The sequence below is a fragment of the Callionymus lyra genome, chromosome 4 (assembly GCF_982586985.1).
Source record: "Callionymus lyra chromosome 4, fCalLyr1.hap1.1, whole genome shotgun sequence".
In the NCBI taxonomy this organism is placed as follows: Eukaryota; Metazoa; Chordata; class Actinopteri; order Syngnathiformes; family Callionymidae; genus Callionymus; species Callionymus lyra.
Genome location: NC_141821.1, coordinates 18714707 through 18739514, shown reverse-complemented (window position 1 = coordinate 18739514; position 24808 = coordinate 18714707). Strand labels below are relative to the sequence as shown.

Below are 24808 nucleotides of genomic sequence, written 5' to 3'. Positions count from 1 at the left end.
GGTACGAGATTCCACTTGTCAACTACGCCTACCACACTGCAGCTAGCATGACACCCGTTCAAGGAAGAAGACTAGCTTAGATTGCGAACAAAAAAATCTTTATCGTGCAGAAATATGGCGTCGGTCAACCCGTTCAGCATCAGCGACTCCGAGGAGGAGGTCGAGCGGCGACCCGGTGAAACGGTTGACACGGCGAGGAGTCCGAGTGATGGGGCTCCCGGGCCGCCGCCAGGAAATCCTTTCTCCCCTCCCGCTGACGCCGAGCACCCGCCGCCGCCGCCGCTGCCGCTGCTGATGTCCGGTCACCGCACCAGCCCGAGCGGGGAGGCGACGTCGTCGGTGTCCGCCGCCGCCGCCGCCATGCCCGCCGACACCCGGGTGTCCGTGGATGTCATCGCCGCTCAGCTCCTGCGTGACCAGTACATTCTCACGGCCCTGGAGCTCCACACGGAACTGTTGGAAGGAGGTCGGGAGCTGCCGAGGCTCAGGGATTATTTCTCCAACCCGGGGAACTTTGAGCGGCAGAGCGGCACTCCACCTGCCCGGGATCAGGGGCTCGGACCCGGCGGACCACTGAGTAAGCAACCGGTCCATTGTCTCTCCCCACAGATCGTGCACCTGTCCCACCCCCCCGTTTGTCTAGGGCCCCAAACCATCGAGCTATGATCCGAGAAAGGATCAAGTGCCAGGATGCTCGTGAGATCCGACGCGGTGCAGGTGACGGACATGTCGCGATGGCTGAGGATAATAACGCGTTTATTAACATAAAGAAACGGTAAAAGTGGTTTTTATCAGTGTCTCCAGGTCCCTGACGAATGGTATGACCTCATAAGACATTAGATATGACATAGATCCAAAGACAGTATTCGTTTATGAGGCACAAAAAGGTTCATGTTTCTGTATATGGCAATATAAAAGTAAGATAATGGTAATAACCAGTTTTCTATTGGTAATTAAACTAAGCCTTGGTGTGGTTCATTCAAATGTAACGTGTGTCACAGCATGTAAGAGAAGAAGATACTATTCTATATCGATAGATGGTTTCTATTTCAATGAAATGAGTTTAAAATAATAATAAAATACTTTTTTTTGAATTTCCAATTACTGAGGTGAACTGATATCCATGCGTTGACTGAGGACAAGAGGATGCAGTAGACTCCAGCAGGTTTTCAAAGCTGATGTTTGGACATATTTTGGGTTTCAAAACAAATGAAAGCAGTTGCAACTTTGTCAAGAGTCATGTGGTCTGTAAGGTCTGCAACACCAGAGTATTCAACAATACCACAAATATGTCCTAGTTACTACAGTATCGCAATTACAGTCATCGTGAGGTCTCCAGGTCCCTGACGAATGAAATGACCTCATAAGACATTAGATATGACATAGATCCAAAGACAGTATTTGTATAGGTTCATGTTTTTGTACGTGGCAATAAAAAAGGACTACTCTTTATCAAAAGTAAGATAATGGTAATAACCAGTTTTCTATTGGTAATTAAACTAAGCCTTGGTGTGGTTCATTCAAATGTAACGTGTGTCACAGCATGTTAGAGAAGAAGATACTATTCTACATCGATAGATGGTTTCTATTTCCATGAAATGCGTTTAAAATAATAATAAAATACTTTTTTTTTAAATTTCCAATTACTGCAGCTAGGTGAACTGTTAAATCCCACCATATCCATGCGTTGACTGAGTACAAGAGGATGCAGTAGACTCCAGCAGGTTTTCAAAGCTGATGTTTGGACATATTTTGGGTTTCAAAACAAATGAAAGCAGTTGCAACTTTGTCAAGAGTCATATGGTCTGTAAGGTCTGCAACATCAGAGTCAAGTACTCAACACTACTATGAATATGTCCTAGTTAGTTAGTTAGTCCAGTATCGCAATGAAATTCACAAATGAAATACATATCTGATCAATCTATATATAGAAATAATCATTTTATGTAAAGATGTATTGTAAATATTTGCTCTAAAAACAACACATTATGCAGCTTTAAATGAAAACAATTTTTTAAAAGTTATTTTTTGTTTCGCAACAACACCTGTGAAACACACCACATGACAACACAATTCTCACACTGCATCACTAGTCATTGGCGTGCAAGTGAGAAGGATTCTTCGGTCGCCTGCCGACCTTGTTGGGTACACTTTTAATGTGTTATCATGTGTATACTACATTATCATGTTTAACTCTATAGTATCAGTTGTTAATACCTAAGCCAGTTTCCGTGTTGTTTGGTCAGAAAAACTCTCTGCTAATGGTATTGTGTTTTGAGCCCGGCTTCTATGGAGCTCTGAGCCAACATAGCCATCAACTGGGTTTTCTGGCATTCTCCCACATTCCAGGAACATGATCGGCTGCTCTAAATTGCCCGTCGATGAGGTTGATAGTGCTAGTGATTATCCGTCTGTCTAACTCCTCGTGCTGTCCAGGATGTCACCGTAGGATTTTTAGGATTTCATTTTTAATGATTGATTGATGAATATGCAACAAAACCAAAACATATTTATTGACTCGCACGCTACAGCTTCAAACACAGTTAATTCTAGAAAAGAAAATTGTAGTATTTTTTTTTATATATTATAGTATTTGATTGATGCCAATGATCTAAGTATCTTGTGTTTTTCTGTTGGTGATCTTTTGCCAAGATTTTATACTTTTATTTTAATACTCCTGTTTTGATAAATGCTCTTATTAGACTCTGGGATGTGTCACTCGGACGCGCCACAGGCACAGACTTTAAAGGTCAACTCAAGCAGTCCCTATAGAAACCTGTCCAGGCTCCTTGACAACGCTGAGTTCAAAGGTTTTACTTCTTTATTCCAACCTTCAAAAGCAGTATTCTTGACTGTAGGAAAGCGAAACATAATGTATCATATTTCTTGTTGTTTATACAGTATTTTTTAGGACATAACAGTCAGAAGATGATGGTGTATTACAGTCACTCTGAAAAGAAAAGTGTTGTGTATCCTCATGGGAAAGAACAGCGAGACTAAACAATGGTACACGGCGATAATTCCCGATCCAAAACAAGTTTCCGAGTGCAGTCACATGACTTGATGGTCATGCGATCTTTGCTGCTCGTGGCTGCACGGTCACATTTTTACTGTTTGGAATTCAAATCATTCAATTAGAATTATGCTCTTCACTGATGTTCATACGTTTTCATTCAGGGCCAGCAGATATTTATCATTAAATGAACTTTTGATTTATAAGAACATTCAAAGCATATTATAATGTTGACCAATGTTGTCTGAACATATTTTGGTTGAAGTCTTCAATGAATTGTCAAACGTACAGCACTTTAATTCTACATTTCTCTAATTTCTCCGTTCCTGTGTTTGTTATTCAGACCGTACAGGCAGCATCAGCACCCTGGACTCTCTAGATTTCGCCCGTTACTCGGATGACGGCAACAGGGAGACGGATGAACGGGTCGCAGGTAAGGTGAACGATACTCTGTCAGCGCTGAGAGAAAGTGGCAGGACTTGCCTCCGGAACAGAACATTAAGTGACAGAGTCAACAGTGGCAGAGAGAGAGAGAGAGAGAGACAGTGACATGGGCGTTTATTTCATTTAAATCCATTCCATTAAAACCTGTTCTAAAATAGTCTGCTGGTGTTTTAATATTTTAACAATCATTAAGCATCTTAAACACTACGATATCAGCAGATAATGCCGTTGACGTTGATTATTTTTATGAAATGAAGAATCATGTTTCTGTAAAATCTGACTCAATAATACAGTTATTCACTAGTACATCAATTTAAATTATTATTTTCTATCATTTCTGTATAACCAAAATTGGCATTTACTTTCAAACTATTATGTTAATATTAAATAAATAATAAAAGTTACCCCAAAAATCAGTTATGAACGTGTGCTTAGTTGTTTCAATGTGTTTCATGTGTTCTTTTGTTAAGTCCGTTTCTTTAAAATGTTATTGAGGTAATGTATCGGAGGTTGTTTTCTATGATTCGTGGGTTAATTTGAATTAAAAGGCTGGATTTGGGTGTTGAATGTTTAGTGCCGAGGGAGATGCAGTCAATGACAACCATGCAGCAGACGTGTTGGTGCTACACAATTGACTTTCACATAGTTGCCACACCTTCCTAATGTCATTTATCTTGACTTCCCGGTTTAAAGAATGAACTATCTGATTTGGCCAAGATTTCCGCCCCCAGCTGTCTGACTCTGGGTTCTCTAGCTTTCTTTAAACCTTGGTCAAACCCCAGTGAGATATACTGGACAAGTCACTCCATCAGATCTAGCTTTTCTATGGATTGATTTTTTTGCCTTTTCCCCTCAGAACCCCCTCGTTGTGATTTTATTTTCCTTCACTTGCATCCTGTGCCCTCTTAATCTGCTTCATAATTTTGAAAAAGTACAGTTTAATCTTTGACTTTTTTGAATTTCTATGAGGGTCATTGTGAAGCAGCAGATTTTCAGAGCACAAGTATGCAACATCCTGCTTCATGGCTTCTTTGAGAGTGTGTTTCTCGACATGTTGTTACAATCTTGTTTGATTTCTTTGTTTAATCTGTGTTTCCTTTCATGTATAAAACAGGAAAATTTCCCAGTTTCGAATGAGAAATGTAGTGTTTTTGGTGCACGTATTACACTAGCAGGCAGCTTAATTTGCCTCTCGGGATTTGTATTTTATTTAAATGTATTTGGCAAAAGGGAAATGAGTCAAATGAGATCTTATCGATCTTTTGACTTTTACAATCTGTGACATTTGAATTTGACGTGACGCACAATGACTCTTTAAACATATTTTAATCAATGTATTTAGACTATAGTTTGTATCCTGTACCTCTTCGATCAGCTGGTAATAAATACAAGTCTCGTCTGAGAGACAACGCCAGCGACACAATGTGCTGCAGGTGAACCATGGACTGCATTATTTAGAGTATGTTAAGGGAGCCTTGGCTTCAGAAACCTGAGCGGGATCTGACCTTTGAGTGCCTTGAAACCCACTCATTCAATGACTGTTGATCAAGAAGAATGCTGGAAAATCCTTTGTCAGACACCGTATTTAAATCACTGCTACAATTTAGTTTCCATGTTCGACTCACTTCACCTGAATGTGATTTAAAGGCTAAATCCACCTCAGTCAGCCTTAGATGTTAGCGATCTTTCTGCTGGCTTCTCCATGTTCCTCTGCTGCATGTGTTCAGAATCATGATTTGCATGCATCCTTTTAGTTATTTTTGGTTTCTCAACTCTTATGAAATTTTCTCTGTTTTGTTTTCCTCCATGCCCATCTTTGTTTTGTTCCTATTTGCCCTCCTCCCCCCTGTCCTTGGTTGGATCCTGTGTGTGTGCCTGTGTTGTCACTTCCTGTCCAGTGCTGGAGTTTGAGCTACGGAAAGCAAAGGAGACCATTCATGCTCTGCGCGCCAACTTGACTCAGGCAGCAGGTGTGGCGTACTTTCAACTTCTTTACCGGAACAGTCTTTTGTTGCAACTTTTCTGTTCCTCCTGACTTCATTGGTCACTTATGTATTTGTATAAAAAAAAATGATTCGTTCATTTTCAGAGAGTGAAATGACTTCTCAAGAAAGGAAAAACTTGAAGACAAGTCCTGAAATTCAGGTGGGTTCTTCCTTAATCCCCTCGCCAGGTTTATTAGTCGTTTTCTCACCATTCCCTTTTCTCTTCTCCTCAGGAGCCCATTCGGCAACTGGAGAAAAGAGCCTTAAACTTTCTTGTGAATGAATATTTATTAAAAAATGAATACAAACTTTCCTCAATCACGTTCTCGGATGAAAATGGGGATCAGGTGATGTTTTTATATTGTCTTTTGTTTAAATGTCAACAGTTTCTTTCAACTTTTCCCGAACTTGCTTGGAATTGCAAATCACCTAGTGCCCCTAAAGTACACTAAAATATATAACATGTCAATTAGTATGGAATCAGTTTCATCAGAATAATTGTTAAAGTAAACATTTCAAATGTTGAAACTTTTAATTTCTTAATTGATATCTTGTTGTTTTAAGCATTAGATGATTTATCGAATAATGTAATTCAATTATATTAAAAAGTTGAATTACTACATAGAATGAATAATGTTTTCGAAACAAATAAGTTTCTTATTTATACTTTGCCTTAATATCCTCATACCAATAATTAAAAAAACGCATTTTATAAATGTATAATTTTCCTTTTTTGTGCAGATAATCATGGTGGCATTAAAAATAGATAAAAATACAACCTCTCAATATAGAAGTTATTGAATATCATCATTAAATAATATATTATATACTTCCTTAAAAACTATACTATAATAAAACTATATATTCTAAATGCCGTTTTTAGCTAGAGGTCAGTTGTATTTGGTGATTCCACTGTTATCTCAGTAATCGTGCGCCAACTTACTAATGCATCCCTGAATTGTTGTTGTTTTCAGGACTTTGAGTTGTGGGATGATGTCGGCCTCAACATTCCAAAACCACCTGACCTAGTTCAGCTATACAGGAACTGTGGTACCCCTCTTCCCTCACCGAGTGAGACGGTCGATGTTGCTGTAGAGGCCGATTTTGAAACCTTCCCTGGGAACTGCACATCTCAGGATTCAAAGAAGCCAGACCTCACACAACAGGTGTGTGTTTTCAAAACACAGCTGGTTTTGGACGTGGAGTTGAGGTCTATTGAGTTATCAAAATAATACAATATTCAAAAAAGTCATTTAACACAGACAATTATATTGAATGCTGCAGTGGTTATTAATGGTTGCTTAGGATTGCAAGTTCATTAATTTTGTTGAGGATTAACACAATATATTTTCCTATCAGGAGTGTTTTTTCTTAACCTGGTTGATTGATTGATTGAGACTGTCGGTATGCTTTTCAAAGATAACATTTTTTCGTTTTTCATCCGTAGCAACAAACCGAAGTCGTCCAGGAGTTGGAGTATCAGATCAGTCTTCTCAACGAGGAGAAGCTGAGTCTCGCTGAGCAGATCAAGAAACTACAAAGGTCTGTTGATCGAGTCTTTATGACTGGAACAGAGCGACTTTGTGTTTAACTTTTACTTTTCTTCTTTTCCAGCGAGATTCAGAAATTAAAGAGGACAGTCGCAACCCTTCCTCCCGCCAGCCCTGACGTGAGCTCCCACAATAATCCGTCCTCGAACACACACCCCTCTTCAGCGAACGCTCCAGTGGTGAGCAATGCCAGTAATTGTCAAAGTAATCGCATTTAACAACACTTTGTTTTTGGCTTTTTTGACCAGCCGCCTACAGATAATGGCAAGTATTTGGACATCCATGGTGTTACAGATTCAGAAGGGGAACACAACTCTTGCTCTCCTGAGAACATATCACAGTCTCAAACCAACACTCCCCACCACAACCAGTTAAAAAGTCGACCTCCGGTCCAGTTTGATCAACCCAACAGGTTAGTGGATCTTCAGAAAATTGAACAATCTTTATGAAAATCTATAAATTAATTCATATAAGTTATTATTTATAAAATGATTACATATAAATCTGCTCAAATATATTCTAAGTCTGGTCATACATGTGATATTATTATCTGCCAAAACTATTGTGTAAATAAACTAGAATCTTTCTTGAACGTACCTAGTGCGTCTGAGTGCTGATTTGAAAAGCCAACCACTAGATGGAGCTATAAGATAACGACGCGTCCCCTGTTTTAATGAGCCTGCATTCTTCAAATGACGTGGCTGCTTTGGTCATTGAAGCAGTAAACACGGGGTCACATTGCCTTCCAACCACGTGACAAAGTTCTACCATTTGTGGTTATATTAATGGCCATGAAAATAATTACAGCTCTTTAAATTGATCTGCCGCCTATTACGCCGCTCTTTGGTCACACACTCCAAATATTCAGGCTTCACTTCCTCGATTAAAAAATGTTGATATGGGAGAGTGATGGTGCAAACCTCCGTGTCAGGGCTGGGTCGACCCAGCTCAAGTCATCCAGTGGTCAGGGAATTCTCTTGGGTTCTTGCAGTGGGCAGACTTCTGTGCTGCTTTAACTTTCCTTATTCATTTTTTTTTTCCTGTTTTTTCATTCCATCCCAGAAAATTATCCCCAGCCTTCCAGCAAGCACTGCTGTCCTTCTGTAGAATGTGTTCCGACAGCCGCCTGGGAGCCGAGGTCTGCACAAACACAAACATAAAAGTTACACAATTTAAGTGAATGAATTGATGTTTCTTTTGTCCACTACTGTTTATAGGTTTCACGTATAGCAGACAGCGAGGAGAGTCTCATGCTGATGCTTGGTCGCTGCCTCCCACACATTGTCCCCAATGTTCTTCTTGCGAAACGAGAGGTAAAGAACGTTTCTTAAGCGCCTGTTGCTGCCACTGTTATTGCCCTTGTATATAGATGCAGCTTGGATTGCTTAATAGACATTCACATGGAGGCTCGGGCGGGCAGGATATCAAAAATGTTTTATACTAAACAGCATATGTGCTTTGGAATAAGTGTCATAATTATTAGATACATGTCCTCCAGCTTTTTAAATCTTACCGGTAAATACTTATAAAATCTGACTTTTGGTCACCTGCTTTCACTCTACTGCCTTCTTGTGTCTATCTATTAACCATAGTTTTTTTGTCATGGATGCTTCCTGTTGTCACTGGTCTCGTCATCATTCCTTGTCTTCAGATGTAAATGCCAATCACGTTGGCTTTCTTTTGCTGTCTCAAAGGATTTTTGCTTTTGTTCCTTTTTTTTTTTTTTTTTTTAATTCACTTTCTTTTGTCTCACGCATTTTCTCACTCTCATGCATGCTTCTCCTCTAGAGAATGGTTGCACATCTATGTCAGGTGAGTCTCTCATGCACTCATCTGCATGCTTTTCCACACTCGTCGGCCACAGTCTCAAACTGCTGCTTTTTGATGTAAATTTATTATTATTTTTTAATAATTTGTCATAATTTAATATAATCAGAATATAAGGAAAATGACCAGGAATATTTTTGCTTTAGTTTAGCAATACACTGCACTACGTAAGATTGAAAAATTATTGTCTTAAAGCAATGTCTTGTTGTGAACACTTGCAATATCCATAATTATGGAAATAAATGAAACTTTGTAAAAGTAGTTTAGTGGGTTACATGTATAGTTTAAAAAAAAGCAGTGTGTGTCACGACCGTTCAAAAAGGAAACGCATCGTCACAGAAGGTCATTACGTCAAAATGTTACATAGTACTGCTTTAAAATATATCCTCAAATGTTATAAAGGGTGATAAAGAGTGAGATGGTTGTAGCAAGGCTGACGGTACCTGCAGGAGGTGTAATATTTGTCTTAAAGTTCTGAATGATCTTAATCAATTCTGTATACAGGCCAATTGCAGCATTCTTTTTTTTTTTTAAACAGCTTTTCATATCACCATAGCAACATAGCAGTCCATAGTAAAAAAAACAAAAAGCAAACTCAAGTGGAAAGTCAAGGACATACTTTGGTGAGGATGGATTGTGGATGTTGTACTTGTGCCATTAGCTCTACATTCTTGAAGCACAAAGAGTGGTTTGTTTTGTTCCCTTGTAATTCCAAGCACTAGCATGATCCGCGAGCTCACACACATTTAGCCCAATAGCACTTAGATTTCCAGTAAATGTGCGACTTGTTTAATTTGTGGCTGAGCCTCAAGACGTCCCTTCATTTGACCACGATATTCATCCATTACATGTCAGCAGATAGAATCCTTGACCGTGTGTTCCTAATGGATCGGCATGGATTTAAAATCTAGATTAAATGTCTGCTATTTATGAATGTTTACTTAACGGGTGAGTCACATTTACTTCACTTTCATCTCTTTTGAAGCTATGTTTGAAGTGCTTGACTTCTGGACGTCTTTATTGAACCTTCTGCACAACCACATAAAGTGATCTCTTAAATCCCAGATGTAATATTTTGGGCTTTTTTGAACATGGTCATTTATGTCTAAGGGTTGGGTCAATCTTAAGGGAGTGACTCATCTCATCCTATCTTTAACCCAGTCTCTCGCTCACAGATTCATCTGTCCTTCCCGGGCAGGGATTTGCTTCTTCAAGTCCAGCTTGACTGGAAAAATATCACATGTTGCAGGAAAAGACATATTTGACTTTGTGTGAAGTCTGTAATTCGGGGTGTGTGTGGCGGGCTTAAAAGAGCTGACCACAGTTTGGCCGTGGAAGTCTCACATCCAGAGCAGCTGTGCACTTTTACCTCTGAGTTGAAAGTCCGTGAACTTAGTCTCAACTTTGTATAATTGATGTGTTTATAAGGGGTCGGGTTTGTTACGTGTATGAATGTCTCCCTACATTCAGCGAGTGACAGTATGTGCATGGATAGTTCTTTTTTTCCTGGCTATTTATATATGTTTATACATGTCTTCTGACTGCTTCTTGCTTCATTGGTGCTTCATGTTTTTATTTCCCATGAACAAGACCTCAAGTTTCTCACCTTGTGCCGTTTTATCTAAACCTTCACAAAGAAGCTTGATGCTACTGACAGTGCCCTCTCTATTCTGTAACTCCAATATCATGCTATTAATCCAACGTTATTCCCTTGTTTCGCTCTCTCCGTCTTCTTTAGGAGTTAATCCCGCTCATACTTTGCACAGCCTGCCTTCACCCAGAGTCTAAAGAGAGGGACCAGCTCCTCCACATCCTCTTTAACCTCATCAAGAGGCCCGATGATGAGCAGAGGTATGTGTTTTCTTATCTGTTGCTCAAACCAGGGTTTTCTCACAAGACGTTCTCCCTTCGACTGTCGCCCAACCCTCACCTTTCTGTGTGAATCTCCGAAGGCAAATGATCTTGACAGGATGTGTTGCGTTTGCCCGGCATGTGGGTCCCACACGCGTCGAGGCAGAACTACTTCCTCAGTGCTGGGAACAGGTATGCCATGCTTGTGTAAAAAAATGTGGAGTCATATAGAGTTTTTGACAAAATTAAGTCACTATGAAATGGTTAAATCTACTGATGCAGTGATTGACTCTTATGTCCACTTTTTAATCAGATATGAATAATATTCAAACGTGAACATGCTGTTGTGATGTTGCCAGACATTTGAAGAGTGATAATCTTCAGACAAAAGACAAATAATGGTTTCCACAGGGTCATCCTGTTGATGGTATTACAGTTGTTTCCATTCCTCAGTGGCTGGCCATCTGTCTGCTACTCCCCCTTTTCCAGTTTCTGTTTTTCTCTTCATTTCAGCTCTTGTTAAAAATATTGTTCTCTTCTGCTGCAGATTAATCACAAATATCCAGAGCGGAGATTATTGGTGGCGGAGTCCTGTGGAGCCTTAGCACCGTACCTGCCTGTAAAGACATGATCGCTTTAATATTTTTAATATGTTTGGTGAGAAAACTCTAATGTTTTATACTGTGCACACAGAAGGAAATCCGCAGCTCGCTAGTTTTGTCCATGCTGCAGCAGATGCTCTCCGATGATAAGGCCGACATGGTCAGAGAGGCCGTTGTCAAGAGTCTGGGTATCATCATGGGGTACATAGACGACCCTGATAAGCACTCACAGGTCTGTTAAACGCATAGAATAAATGATTTATCTTTCAGTTTTCCTGGCGTTCATTGTTACATTCATGTCATTTTTTTTCGACTCAGGGATTTGAGTTGATGCTGCTTTCTCTTGGCGACCCGTCAGAGCGAGTAGTTGGTGCCGTTCATCAGGTCTTCATTCCTGCCTTCGCTGCCTGGACTACTGAGTTGGGGACGCTTCAGTCGTCACTCATTCCTTCTCTTTTAGCGCGGATAGAGAAGCTGCTGGCGGTGTGTACAGACTTGTAAATCCTTAAAAAGTCTTGATGATATGAGGGTTGTAGCAATGCTATAATCTCACGTTACAATTAAATACGATATGTTACACTCAAAATATGATGTATTCAGCTCTCGATCAGTTTAATTCTCTACACTTGCATCTTTTTTTTTTTTTAATATTTAGAGGACACTACATTTTAGTTTCATATATGATTCTTAAACTCTTTTTTTGGCAAACTAATGAAAATGACGAACTGAAAATCAAATTATGTTAAAACATTAGCTTTAAAAAAAAGCTGGAGACTGTTGTATCCTCTCGTCCCCAGTCATTACCATGATCTCGCCGGATATCCTTTAGCTGTGGAAGACAAAGACGAATAACATAACGAATAAATGCAGTTTTATTGCAACACCAAAATGAACAAATGCTGTTTATAATTGCATGTTAATAGTTTATTCAAAAGTGTATAAGTATAATAAATAACAAAATATGATAAAAGAAATATGGGGGGGGAATGAAATTGAATATTTTTATATATACAGTGCTGTTGAATATTCGTACAGTAACGTTTAAGTGTCAGAAAATCTTGAATCTAACTTGCCTTAAGCTGCCTGCTTGTATAAGAATATGAAACAATAAAATATTTGTTCTACTTGTTTTGCATTTAATTTCCAGCAAGGAGAGCATAGTCTGGATGAACACAAGCTTCATATCTTCCTGTCGGCCCTGCAATCCCTCATCCCACCACTGTTTGCTGTAGTGCTACTGAACGCACCTTTCACCAGCAGAGCCAAGCTCAATGGAGATATTCCTGCAATAGAAGGTACGGCAGGTTTCTGGCTTCAGCCTAACGGATCTTGTTATCAATTTTCTATACTGATGATTTGTTTGTGTCCTAAGTCACCCGATTCCCAAGACCAGCATCTCCACTCCAGGACGTGGCGACCATCATCGGCAGCAGGGAGACGCTCAGCGCACTGCTGATTCTGTACGACAACCAGCTGGAAAACGAAGGCACCACCGGCTGGGAAAGCTTGCTCTGGGTGGTCAACCAACTGTAAGTGACTAATAAACTCTTCCTGCAACAGTTAGATATGCATGTGATCATTTCAACGACCTTACGAGCACTTTTGGTTTCTAGACTTCCACAATTAATAGATACACTGGGCCGCATCAACGTGAGCTCTTCAACCTGTGTGCACGAGTTCTCCCGCTTCTTTTGGAGATTTTGTCGCACTTTTGGAAAGATTTTCACCAACACTAAGGTACTGTTGTCGACTTTTCTATTGCTGACTATTTTAATTGTTGTCTTTTTATGCATTAAAACTTCACGGTATATTTGCATTAGTAAAAAAAAGGTTTGCACTTTGTGTTGATATGTTTTTTATTTTATTGTATTACCGTCTCTACTGTGATTCTACTATCTTCTAATCTATTTGCTAATCCTAGTCTCACAAGTCCATAGAAGTATAAACATACGTGTGCATATATACTTTTTCTTTAACATGTTTATCTTCTGTCCAGGTTAAACCGCAATTCCAGGAGATTCTCAGACTATCGGAGGAAAACGTCGGTGAGTTCCAACGTCTTCATTGGAGTTACAAGACTTCCCTCAGAGAAGAATTGTTGTAGCTCGAGGCTACATCTGTTGATGTAAACAGCCTATTCTGGATTTCCTTTTGGGTGTTCCCCTTTTTTGTTTTTTCTCCCTCCCAACATTTTTTTGAATGCATAAAGTAAGACTTGCTTGGTCTCGGCTGCACGCCAATTAAATGTACTCTGGTATTGTGGACAACCTGTTTTTTTGGGGGGGAGGTTTACAAGCCTTTTTTTATACATTTAACACACTTCAAAGTATAGTAAACTATTTTGACTTTAATTGTTTTGTAAACAAACTGAATGTCAACCAGAAACAAAGTCTGTTCGACACAAATATATTCTATTTCCACACTATTTAAATTTTATCTACTCTTAACTATTTATCCTTTGTTTTTGTGTTTTTGTTTTTTTCCAGATGCTTCTGCTGGGAATGGAATTCTAACCAAAGCTACAGTCCCCATTTATGCTACTGGAGTGTTGACATGCTACAACCAGGTAACTTGAAACCAAATGACTGCTGAAGTGAGACCTCATGATTTTCTTTGTCTTGAGTCGATTGAGGATATTATTGCGGCCTCGGGGTCAAAGTGACCCGTTGGCTGAAAACATCGCTGTGTTTTTTATTATTTTCATGTTTCGGTGTTGCTTTCTGTCCCACAGGAGGAGGATCGAAAACTGTTAGTTGGTTTCCTGGAGGATGTTATGACTACTTTGTCTCTGTCCCATGCACCTTTAGACAGCCTGAAAGCTTCCTTTGTAGAGCTTGGGTAAGAGATGAATACTCTTCTGCCTCTGTCACCCACCACCGTCAATTCATAACCCAAATCTTGTCTGCAGGGCTAACCCGGCTTACCATGAGCTGCTGCTCACCGTGCTCTGGTACGGTGTCGTCCATACATCTGCACTAGTTCGGTGCACTGCTGCTCGGATGTTTGAGGTATTATAACACAGACACACTCTTAGGTGTTCAGTAGAAATATTCAGTTTAATGTTATTATTCTACATGTGAGGGACCATGGAATTTTTTGGTACTTACATTTAGTAATAAAAAGAATACTTGATCAAGAAAGATAAAAGTGACTAACTTGTTCAAATGATTAATTGGACGTATCAAATCAAGATTTATGGACCAGTGCCATCCAAATATGAAATGGTTGAATTTAAAAAGTTGAAAGTTTTTATTGAAAATTTGTATTTCTTTGCATTCAAATCTATTTTCTGTTTTGAAAGATTTACATTTTTTGGGGGGGTGTGCCATTGCTTCCACGTCATGTGATTGGCTTAAAGTTTAACTAGCTTTATACTCTTTTGGTATTTATGTTGTATTGAGACTATTATACCAACATTTTTTTATTAAATTAAAAAGGCTATGTAATAAAAAAAACTATTGCATTTAGAAAATGTACCTTTGAATTATTGAAATAAGAATATCAGACTATATGTGTAAAAACAATTATATATATATTTTTTTTAATATTCAAATGTATTAATTAATTTCTTATCTCTGGTGTGATATCTCTGTGTCAACGTGACTTGAAGGCCCGAAAACAAAAGGGTTGAAAAGGAAAATAAACCTTTCGAAATAGAAAATTGTTTAATTCAATAATGCAAAGAAATCATTTTTAATGTTTAAAAAAATACAACTATTTAATAAATAATTTAAACGTTTCAACATTGTGCTAAATCTGGTGCAACTATCTTTTTAATATAACTGCACATTGTCCTTTTAAATAAATAAACTTAAACTGAAACATTTGAAATGTTAAATTCAACCATTCAATATAAAAGAAACTGCTCAAGCAAAAGTACACCATCTTTTGTGGTCCCTAAGCTTTAGTCAATGACTTTTGGAGCTAATTGTTTTTTTCTATTGTTTTATAAATATAGTATAAATAGAAGTATGTGTATTGATATCTATAGAATGTCATTTATGAGTGAACTCTTAACTGTTTTGCTGCACATGTGCTAGCGCTGCTTGCTTATGCTTATGTTGAACCTGCACCATACATTCTCAGGTCTCTATGAACATCTAGTTCTGCACTTTTGTCTCTCAGATTTAGTTTGTTGTTTTCTAGCCAGTCCTATTAAACAGTTTTTGATTTCCATCTTGCTATTTGAAGTAACTATATCCATGCCAAAGCAATACATATATTTGCAGAGATATCTATTTAACTTGTGCACATGTTTTTCTATGTATGTATAGATGAGAGAATAGAAGCTACAGATATGTGGACAGTCTTGCGAGAGGAGGAGTGGCAGGTCATGCCCATGATCCCTGTTTCATTGCTCCTGTGCTCACCTCACCATCACCGTCCTGTATTTGTTTAGATGTCCATTTTTGAATTGTGGCTTTAATCACAGACCTGAGATCAGACAAGGATCCGAGGTTTCTGACCTAAACTCACAGCTTGATGTGAAGTCTGCTGGCGTTAGTCTCACCATTTCTCCTGCTTGATTCATACAGCTGAGGTTATTGTTTATCACTTTCCTTCTTTATTCGTCTGTTTGTTTCCTTTCTTTCTCCCCCCCTCCCTTATTTTTGCCCCTTTTCCCCCCCTCTTTTTTCTCTCTTTTCTATCGCCGGTGTCGCTCGCACTTGTTCCACTGTGACATCACGGCTGGCTCTGTCCAATCCGATCAGCTGCTGGTGAAGGGGGTGAATGAGACGCTGGTAGCTCAGAGAGTGGTGCCGGCTCTCATCACACTGTCCTCCGACCCTGAAATGTAAGTGGACCCACCATATCGACCGGTAAACTGCGCCGCGTCTCTCTCCCCCCTTCTCTCCGCCACAAAACTTTTGACGTCCGAGCCGTCCAGGAGCAAATCCACAGAGTCTGTGTATAGAAAACCGCGATTTTCCCAAATCAACGACACTATTTCATGGCTGTGTGGAGTTGCTGCTCGACAGCTTCGAACCCTGGAACACATGTGTGCATGTGCAGCGTTTATAACCGCCTGCTTTCATGACATCATCAGTCTGCGACAATTCACTGGTGAAGCATCCGCCGCCATGTTTGTGACTGCATGCTCATCTCCCACCTGTCCCCTCCTCCTCCTTTTGATTTTTAGATGAAGAGTCTTCCTCCTAACAAGCCCCAGTGATTGACGGGGTCTTCTCTTTAACAATCTCTGGATCTCTCTTTCTGTCGTCTCTCCTCTCTCAACTCTTCCTACGTCAAACTCCCCCCCCCCCCCCCAAACCCCCGTCTCTCCCACTCTCATCCTGCTATGTGATGGGTTTGCAGTTGGTTCTACGAGGCATGAGTGAAGCATTAGTAGATCGCCGGGCGGCTCCGGCCCTTATTACTCTGTGCAGTGGTCCTGAATTGTGAGTCACTCAACACATACAACCCACAACCTTTATCAATTGTCCTTTTTGGTGGCTGCATTCTTGTAGTGTCTAATTCGATTAATTAACTTTCAATGCTCATCAATCAGTTTGTGAATATTCTTTCAAAAAGGACTTGTTTCACTGGACATTAACTATAAGAATGCAGCTTCCAGTTATCTTCTTTCTTTTTAAAATGATTTTGACACACTTGCGCCACATAGATTTGTTCCTAGCTGCGAATATAATCGAAGCATGAAAGCATCAATCACATATGAATCTGGTTTTCAAATTTCATGATTATTTGTGTTTTTACCCCCGCCTTCTCTTCCACTAACCTAATCACACCCAGAAGCTGATTTCTTTTAAAATAATGATATGCGACCTTGTGTTTTTGTGCTTTGTACTTTTTAAGATGTTTAAAAAAACAAATGCCGTACATACAGGCGTACTCACAACATCTCATCTAAATATTCCACAAAACATCAACAGTTTTTTCTCTCATGTGACCTAAAGGGTTGGTTCACCTACATTAACTAATGTGAACACCCAACAACATGCGACTCACTCACATATTTCACATGTTTCAAATGTTTCAAATGTTGAATCTTCCTCTCCAAGATGCAGTAAATCCCTCATCATGATCATGTTTTGAACTTATTACTTTTTAAAGTTCTCCCCCGTCTGAAATCTTGGCGAACGAGAGTTACGAGAGCGGATACGTAGTAATTGCTTCACTCCTCCTCCAGGATTGATGACGCACGTTGACAAACATTAATATTTTACCAATCACAGCAGAGTGGGCGTGGTCATGCTAAACAAGATTTAATCTCAAGAAAAACAAAGCATTTTCATTTGCAGTTTTGTGCAGACAGACACACACTGATTGCCTGAGTACAATAAAGGTTTAAGTTCCATTTAAGACTTAAGACTTAGATCAACACACGTGTCTCTTCAAAATTGATTGACAGTTTTGTCTATAACTCTAAAAAGGAACAGATTACTCTGAAAATAATGTCACTCCTCACCTCAGTCCACCTGAAGGTGAGTATAAAAAAAAGTGGAATTTGAATGTTGGGGGAACCAACCCCTTTAACTATTGTATTTTTTATTATTATAAGATCACTTACTTTTGAATTGGCCTCAAGAGGACCTGTTTGCTTCCATCCTAGAAGTAAAAGTTTTAGAGATGTCACTAAAAACATAATATATTAGATTTATTAAGATGATATTCAATGTGAAATCCAATAGTATTTCTTTTGTGGGAAATATAACTAAAAAACTCCAAGTTTCCTTTTAACATTTAAAGTTCAGCTCACAATCCTATTCAAACAAGTGTATAACAGTAAATAATAATTAAAGAAAAAGCACAAACACACACCAAAGCACTTCTTATTTATTGGTTTTCACACTGTCATCTTCATCTTAAAACGATCCATTCTCTTAGTAGTGACTTGCCTTAAATCTCTCTGGTGTGTGTAGCTCTGTGAGGATATCGACTATTCCTGCCTTTGGTACCATCATGGAGACCGTCACTCAAAAAGAGGTGAGAACCTGAACGTCTGGATTCAAGACGGTACAAACTGAAAGAAGGACTGTTTTTAAATGAACTCGTGTGTGTGTGTTTGAAGCTGCTGGAGCGAGTCAAAATGCAGCTCGCGTCGTTCCTGGAGGACCCTCAGTACCAAGACCAGCACTCTTTACACATGGAGATCATCCGGACCTTCGGACGGGTCGGACCTAACACAGAGCCTCGTTTTAGAGATGACTGTAAGTCCAGGATTCTTCGGTTTTCTCCTGATATAAACGTGTCACTGAGCCTTTTTTTTTCCTCTATACTTGCAGTCGTGCTTCCACACCTCCACAAGCTGGCTCTGGCCAACAACAGCCAGATGGTCGAAAACAAAAGGATCGACATCGCCACGCAACTCTTCGAGGCCTACAGCGCCCTCTCCTGTTGCTGTATCCTTTCCTGAAGTCGGGTCTAAAGGTGCTTGATTAAACCCATACGTCCTCGGGACGAACAATCGAATCGTTCCACCAGAGCATTTGGCAAGGTGAGCTCAAGGTCAGAGGCAGGAGTCGTAAAAGTGTTGGCGCGACCGGTTAAACTTTAGGTGCTACGCACATGAAATCCTGCTCCGGTTTGTGTCTTTATTGGAGGCAACGTTGTGGCCACATGTGTGTTTGTGTGCGTGCTCGCATGTGCGTTGGCGCGGCTGGACTGTCATTTGGAAGGAATGGCAGGAAAATAAACTGCGTTCATTTTGAGGCTTGCTAATAACAGGCTTAGTTAGGCGAAGGAAAAAGGATGAAAGATGGTGAGAAAGTTTGCGAGAGGAGAACGAAATGAAATATTTATCCCACTTAATCTTGCACTTTTATACGTCTGCTACCTTCTGATATAATCAAGAGTCTATTTTCTGCGATCGCGTCCAACTGAGCAGCAGTTTGGTTCATTCCTGTGGATCTTTGTCAGGCTGTGATTTCACCAAAGCCTTCCTCTCGCAGAGGTATCGCCCAAACCTCAGCGGCTTTACCTCACACTGCCCTCCTTTCTCTTTCAATCACTGCAGCAGCCTCTGGATTTCTGCTTTTATGTCCCCCCAAAATAAGTCCTCAGTATGACAGAGGTTTGGACCCTCTGGCAGGTGGAGGATCAGTCAGAGCCACGCTGGAAAAAGTGCGTCGGAACTTATGTGGTGAACTAATTTGACACATGGGTGGGGTTGATTTTTGTTTTTCTACATCCTAACTGAGGAAAAGTATTTGTGAATCAGTGCTTGGTTTCTGGTCACACAGATTTGTTGATTATGCGTGTCTCCAGGAAAGACGGGTTTATTGACTAGCATCAAATCAAGGTTCTAAATAAGTGCTACATTCCTGATTCCATCGGTTCTCGCCGTAAGTTTGAAGCCTTAAATGCTTGTGCAGTCATTTCCGAGGAGGTGATGGTCAACCACTTCCTGCCGGGCCTTAGGTGTCTGCGGGCCGACATGGAGCAGCTCTCTCCTGAACACGAGGTCAGTGAGCGAACACAAACACTCTTTGAAACTAACCGAACACACTTTTCAAAATGTTCTTATGAACTTCTTTACTATGAGAAACCTTGCTTGGTCAATCTGTTTCTTTGTCAGAATCTCATGCGAGCCAAGCTGACTAAGAATCGGCTTCGTCTTTTTCCTGAGACATGATTTACTTGATATGTGAGAATGTTCCGCTGGGCTTGGATTTAAGTGTTTATGATGGAAGGGAAATGAGGGCTGAACATTGTTGCTTCATCTCAGTGTCGTGATTATTACACAAGCTGACGTTTCTGTCTGACGTATCTATCTGAGGTATCAAGAAACGGCTCACGTGCTTTCATGATACATTGTTGTCATTATTAAGAGCCAAAAATATAAAGGGGAGAGCACCACCTAGAGCTCATTAAAAACTAAGCCCCTGTTTCGTGAAACCTCATCAACCCCCTCACAAGAGATGTGTACATATGTTTTATATCTGCCACGACAAAGGATTAAATGAACAAACGTGTAGAGTTGGAAAGAGCTACTTAAAGGAACTGTAATGTCGCTGAAATGTTGCTTTTGCATTTAAAGAAATGGAGGAAAATGATCATCTACGTAGAGAAAATGTAATTTGTTTTGTTTCTTTTAACACCATGTATCAGAATACATCTATATATTCTCTCATGTGGTGCGAATATGACAAGATTTAAAGGTGTTTTTTTTTATTTAAATGTTACAAATAAAACTTGTGAGGTGTTTTCTTACAATTGTTCATCGGAAACATTCTGCCTCTTATTTCTACTATTTTATTACATTTATCTAACACAAACTGCAACATTAGCTCTTCAAACAAAATGTTCTTGAAGAAAAAAGGTATATCATACAAGTACATACAAAAATACACAGTTTACTAGGTACATTTTAACTTTAAAAAAGCGATTTAATCTAAAATGAGCCTTTTAAATTCTCTCCTCAAATCTCCAGTACTTCAATAGAGAATTACTCGTTTTGTTCTATTGATCAATCGGAGAATTTGTGACAGTCATCATTTAATGCCATCCATCTCTCAACAGGTGATTCTGAGTTCCATGGTCAAGGAGTGCGAGATCAAGGTGGAGAACCGAGGAATGGGCGACGCTCAAGGGTGAGTTTTGAAAACCAGGCTCGATGTCGTTGCCTGGACGCTTCTTCTGACGAACAGAAAGATGCAAAACATGTTTTATAATCCAAGAAGGCTCTGTTGCTGTGAGCAGATGAAAGCATCAAAGCTTTTTAAATATGTGGGTGTCTTCACAACAACTCTTTTGTTTCCTTGGTTAATGGATCCGGAGTGAGCAGATTTTCACTCTGCCATCTTGTCAACATCTGTTTGGGCCTCATTAAAAAAGGTGTGTGTGTGGGGGGGTGGGGGGCTGCAAATGTGTGGGTGTGCACTTACACCAACATACATGCGAGTGTTTTTGGATGAAAGGCTTCATTAAAAGTCTGCGGTCGAGCTTCATTTATAGACGCTGATGATTTTCTCTTTCTCAACTGCAAGGGTGAAATCTAAGCAGGTTTTAAAAAACCTTAAGAACTTATTTAAAAAAAAAAAAAAAATTCTAGTCTTCTGTAACCAACAGAAATGTTTTTGACATTCTTTATTGACTTTGGAAGATGCAACACTATTTCTCTATTATTCAGTTGCATATATATTTTAGTTGCAGACAAATAAAGTTTGTGGGGCCGGTGTGACGTGCACAAGAGGAGTGTCTGTACGCAATCACGGCATGTTGATTATCATCCTTAAATGAAAATAGATCAATGAAAGATAAAATAAAATGAAAATGAAGGCACCCTTTCCTTTTCTACGTCTGTCAAACCATTGTTGAAATAAATAAAATAGTTTATTAATAAATGGTTATACGACATCATTTTAAAAAGTGAATGTTGTCAGAGCATCTAAATAATAGACGAGAGGTGCCTTATTCTAAGAGAATAAAGTTAAAAGGCTATAAAAACAAAGGTGTTTGAGTGGCACGTTAGTGAAAAGCTCTCGCCAAACCTCTCACGCCTACTTGCCGTACGCGACTGTTAGATTGAAGCTGTTTGTACTTGCGCTCAGCCATTTATCAGCCTGCCAGAACAATGTAACCGATCCGCTGGCTGACACCCGAAAGAGGAACTGACGGAGCCGTTGGACCGTAAAAAACGAGGAGGGGCTCGTGGCGAGAACTTGACGAGGGGCTGTGAGAAGAATGATAAAAACTGATAAGTAGGATCATTAGCAGAGCAGATTTTTGGAGCCAACTGCCGAACCAACCAGACGAGAAAACACGTTGGCACTTTGATAAGGTTCGTTTTAACTCGAGTCAAGAAGACGCTTCTGACAACGTTTTCATTGTCTTGCTCCAGATTTTCTGGCGAGATTGTCACGATCAGTGTTTGCAATGACGCTCAATGATTTTAGCCTTTAGCTGAGCTCATCCTGGGACTCTTAAGTTGAAGCTTCATGAAGCAGTGTCATTATTTTCAGAGCCCACGAGATGGCGGTCTCTGCACATTTTTTTCCTTTGTTCTGAACAACTGTTCTAATGAAACATCACATCATTTTAAAACTAATGGCGCATACTTGGCAGCAAATCGCTGGTTCAAATGCAGAAAACATTTATCGCAGAGTTGAAAATGTAGAGAGTTTCTTTACATGATGAACATGATTCGAAAATGAGTCTCGGCTCTTGTGGAGAAGTTTTGAGATAAAGGTCTAGATTTTCGGACATGAGGAGAGAAGATACCGGTATTGTTATTATGGTGGTAACCAGGTAAAAGAAGAAGGCATTCAATAAGGTTCATGTGGTTATGAAGGATGTTAGGAGAACGCCAGAGATACATGCTGTCAAATACCATCAGACTAGAAAGAATTTGATTTTTTTTTCATCTTTTGATTACCTTTAACTAGGTTAAATCACTAAGTAAGTATTTATTATTTCTAGACAAATACATCAGCAACAAGATAATTAAGAAGCCTGCACAAATAAGAATGTCTTGAGATGTTTATTGAAGGAGTCAGTAGATCCATCAAACGCAGAGGGAGAGGAAGATGGTTTCAAAGATTAGGAGCAACAGCCTGGAAGGATTTCTCTCCTCTGGTCCAGAAACGTGTTCAGGAACCATCAGTAGATTCTGATCCACAGACCTCAGAGCCCGAGCTGGGGTGTAAGTCTCGATCAGATCACTGATGTAAGGAGGAGCCTGACCATGAATAGATCTGAAAGGAAGAACAAGAATAAAAAAAAAATGATCTTGAAAGAAACTGGCAGCCAGTGAAGAGTTTAAAGGATCAGAGAAATGTGAGTTCTTCTACTAGAGTGGGTCAGAATTCTCGCTGCAGAGTTTTGTATCAACTGCAGGCGAGACAGCTCCTTCTTGTTTAGACACGAAAATAAACTGTTACAATAGTCTATACGAGAAGAAACAAACACATGGATTACAAGCTCCAGATCGTGATATTATGATGAAGCTTCATGAAGCAGACCTTGAACTTCTTTCTTATTTTGATTTGATTTAAATGAACAATGTCTTTGTCGTGCAGATCCATATCCATGGCGTCCAGCCTGGTGGGTGAGGATGCCAAGACCAAGTTTTTGAACAAGATGGGTCAACTGACAACTTCTGGTGCCATGCTGGCAAACGTCTTCCAGAGAAAGAAATGATCTCGCAGCGATTGCTCCCACAGTGACTGACTGACTCTGCTGTAACCACTGAAACATCAGTTATTCACGAGGCTTGACGTGCAGTTTGGCAGCAGAGCCTCAAATCTTAATCAGAATGAAAGTAACGCCAAGGACTGTGGATGTTTTTTTTTTTTCTTTTACTTTTCTCATGTTAACATTGTTATTAAATCAAGAGAAAGTGCTCAGATTCAGATCATGGACAGAACAGAAATCAGAAGGAATCAAAAAATGTCCTCCAATACTCGCAGTTTGACTTCTGCTGTGAGACATTTTGAGAAAGTTTTCATGGAGTGAGACTGGACTGAAGGTTTTCAACCACAAAATGGCTCCATGGCTTCTGTACAGTTCGTGACTCAAACGTTTACTTGAAGCTCTGCTAAAGGATTTGCCTTTATTTCCTCATTTTTTGTTTTGTTTTTCATATTTTGTTTTAAAAGCTTCTATTTTATACATTATTTATGTCTTAATAAAATACACTTTATTCCGATTTCCAAAGAAATTTGCACATCCCTGATTGTTTTATTTTGAATAATCTTTGCTGCAGGCTTGGACATGATTTCACTACTGGCACCGATTGTTTTGTAACGACGAGGAAATACTTTTCTGTCTGTGACATTTCTCGCTGTGTCCATGATTGTTTGACTTTATTACAAAGTGGGGATCCGACGTTTGCTTTGTATTCCACAGAGAGAGTAAATATATGTATAATAAAATGCAGTGGAGACAAGGGTACTTGTGTATATTTGAAATTTGTGTCATGGTGTAATAAAAAGATCAGTTGTGTACTTGGAGTTTTTCTTTCCTTCAAAGATTTTGTCTGGGAAGATTAGTTGCAACATGAGCAGTCAAAGAAAACAATTGAGCTAAGCCTGATGTATAGATGTTCTATTGCATCCCTTTCTAAACTCACTCTTGCCTTTTTTTTATGGATTTAAATAGGCCAGAACTTGCATTTAAAAATCATTTTGAAGTCAAATTAGATCTTAAAAACATGATTCCATGATTAAGAGGAAACCCCAACAAAGTAAAGCAACCAAGTCTCAAACTTAAATCTGGTATTTATTTAAAGAAAAATGTCATAAAAGGAATCGAATCAAAGTGATTTCAATATTATTCTCTCCATCAATGTATTCGTATTTAATAAACTATTGTCATCTTGTGTCGGCTGCTTCTAACTATCCATGCTGGGATCGTGGGGGCAGCAGTCCCGGCAGGAAGGCGCAGACTTTTCCTCTTTCCAGCGACATCTCTCTGCTCTTTCCAGTAGTGATGGTCTGATAAAGCTTCATGAAGCAGTGTCATTATTTTCAGAGTCCACTAGATGGCGGTCTCTGCACTTTTTAGAAAAGTTGTTCTAATGAATCGCCAAATCATTTTTAAACTGATGGCGCCACCTGCTGACCTCTGAACAACATG

General features: G+C 39.5%; 1 protein-coding gene across 5 annotated transcripts; it reads left to right on the top strand.

Annotated features, from left to right (window-relative positions):
- The first annotated feature begins 20 nt into the window (after positions 1-20).
- relch (RAB11 binding and LisH domain, coiled-coil and HEAT repeat containing) lies at positions 21-24175 on the top strand. 5 transcript variants are annotated; one of them, XM_087789056.1, is made up of 30 exons: positions 25-577; positions 3357-3446; positions 5356-5427; positions 5547-5602; positions 5676-5789; positions 6417-6608; positions 6890-6984; positions 7057-7171; positions 7241-7404; positions 8055-8130; positions 8210-8305; positions 10558-10670; positions 10772-10862; positions 11218-11289; positions 11364-11504; positions 11591-11755; positions 12420-12567; positions 12645-12801; positions 12886-13009; positions 13269-13317; positions 13759-13838; positions 14004-14110; positions 14181-14280; positions 16589-16671; positions 18154-18217; positions 18303-18441; positions 18517-18633; positions 19606-19694; positions 20753-20823; positions 23251-24175. In XM_087789056.1, exons 1-30 carry the CDS (start codon positions 115-117, stop codon positions 23369-23371), a joined length of 3564 nt encoding a protein of 1187 aa, XP_087645182.1. In that variant the 5' UTR covers positions 25-114; the 3' UTR covers positions 23372-24175. The 5 variants fall into 5 exon arrangements, 4 of the variants coding, with proteins under 4 accessions (XP_087645184.1, XP_087645182.1, XP_087645181.1 ...); XM_087789055.1 differs by lacking the exon at positions 16589-16671 and adding an exon at positions 15985-16067 and having other exon boundaries at positions 26-577; XM_087789057.1 differs by lacking the exons at positions 5356-5427; positions 16589-16671 and adding an exon at positions 15985-16067 and having other exon boundaries at positions 26-577.
- The last annotated feature ends 633 nt before the right edge of the window (positions 24176-24808 follow it).

Bases quoted from the DNA above. Each gene is read 5' to 3' on its own strand.
- relch (XM_087789056.1), top strand. From the start codon at position 115: ATGGCGTCGGTCAACCCGTTCAGCATCAGCGACTCCGAGGAGGAGGTC. The intron at 578-3,356 runs GTAAGCAACCGG...TTTGTTATTCAG, and splicing joins CGGACCCGGCGGACCACTGA to ACCGTACAGGCAGCATCAGC. The intron at 5,603-5,675 runs GTGGGTTCTTCC...TCTTCTCCTCAG, and splicing joins AGACAAGTCCTGAAATTCAG to GAGCCCATTCGGCAACTGGA.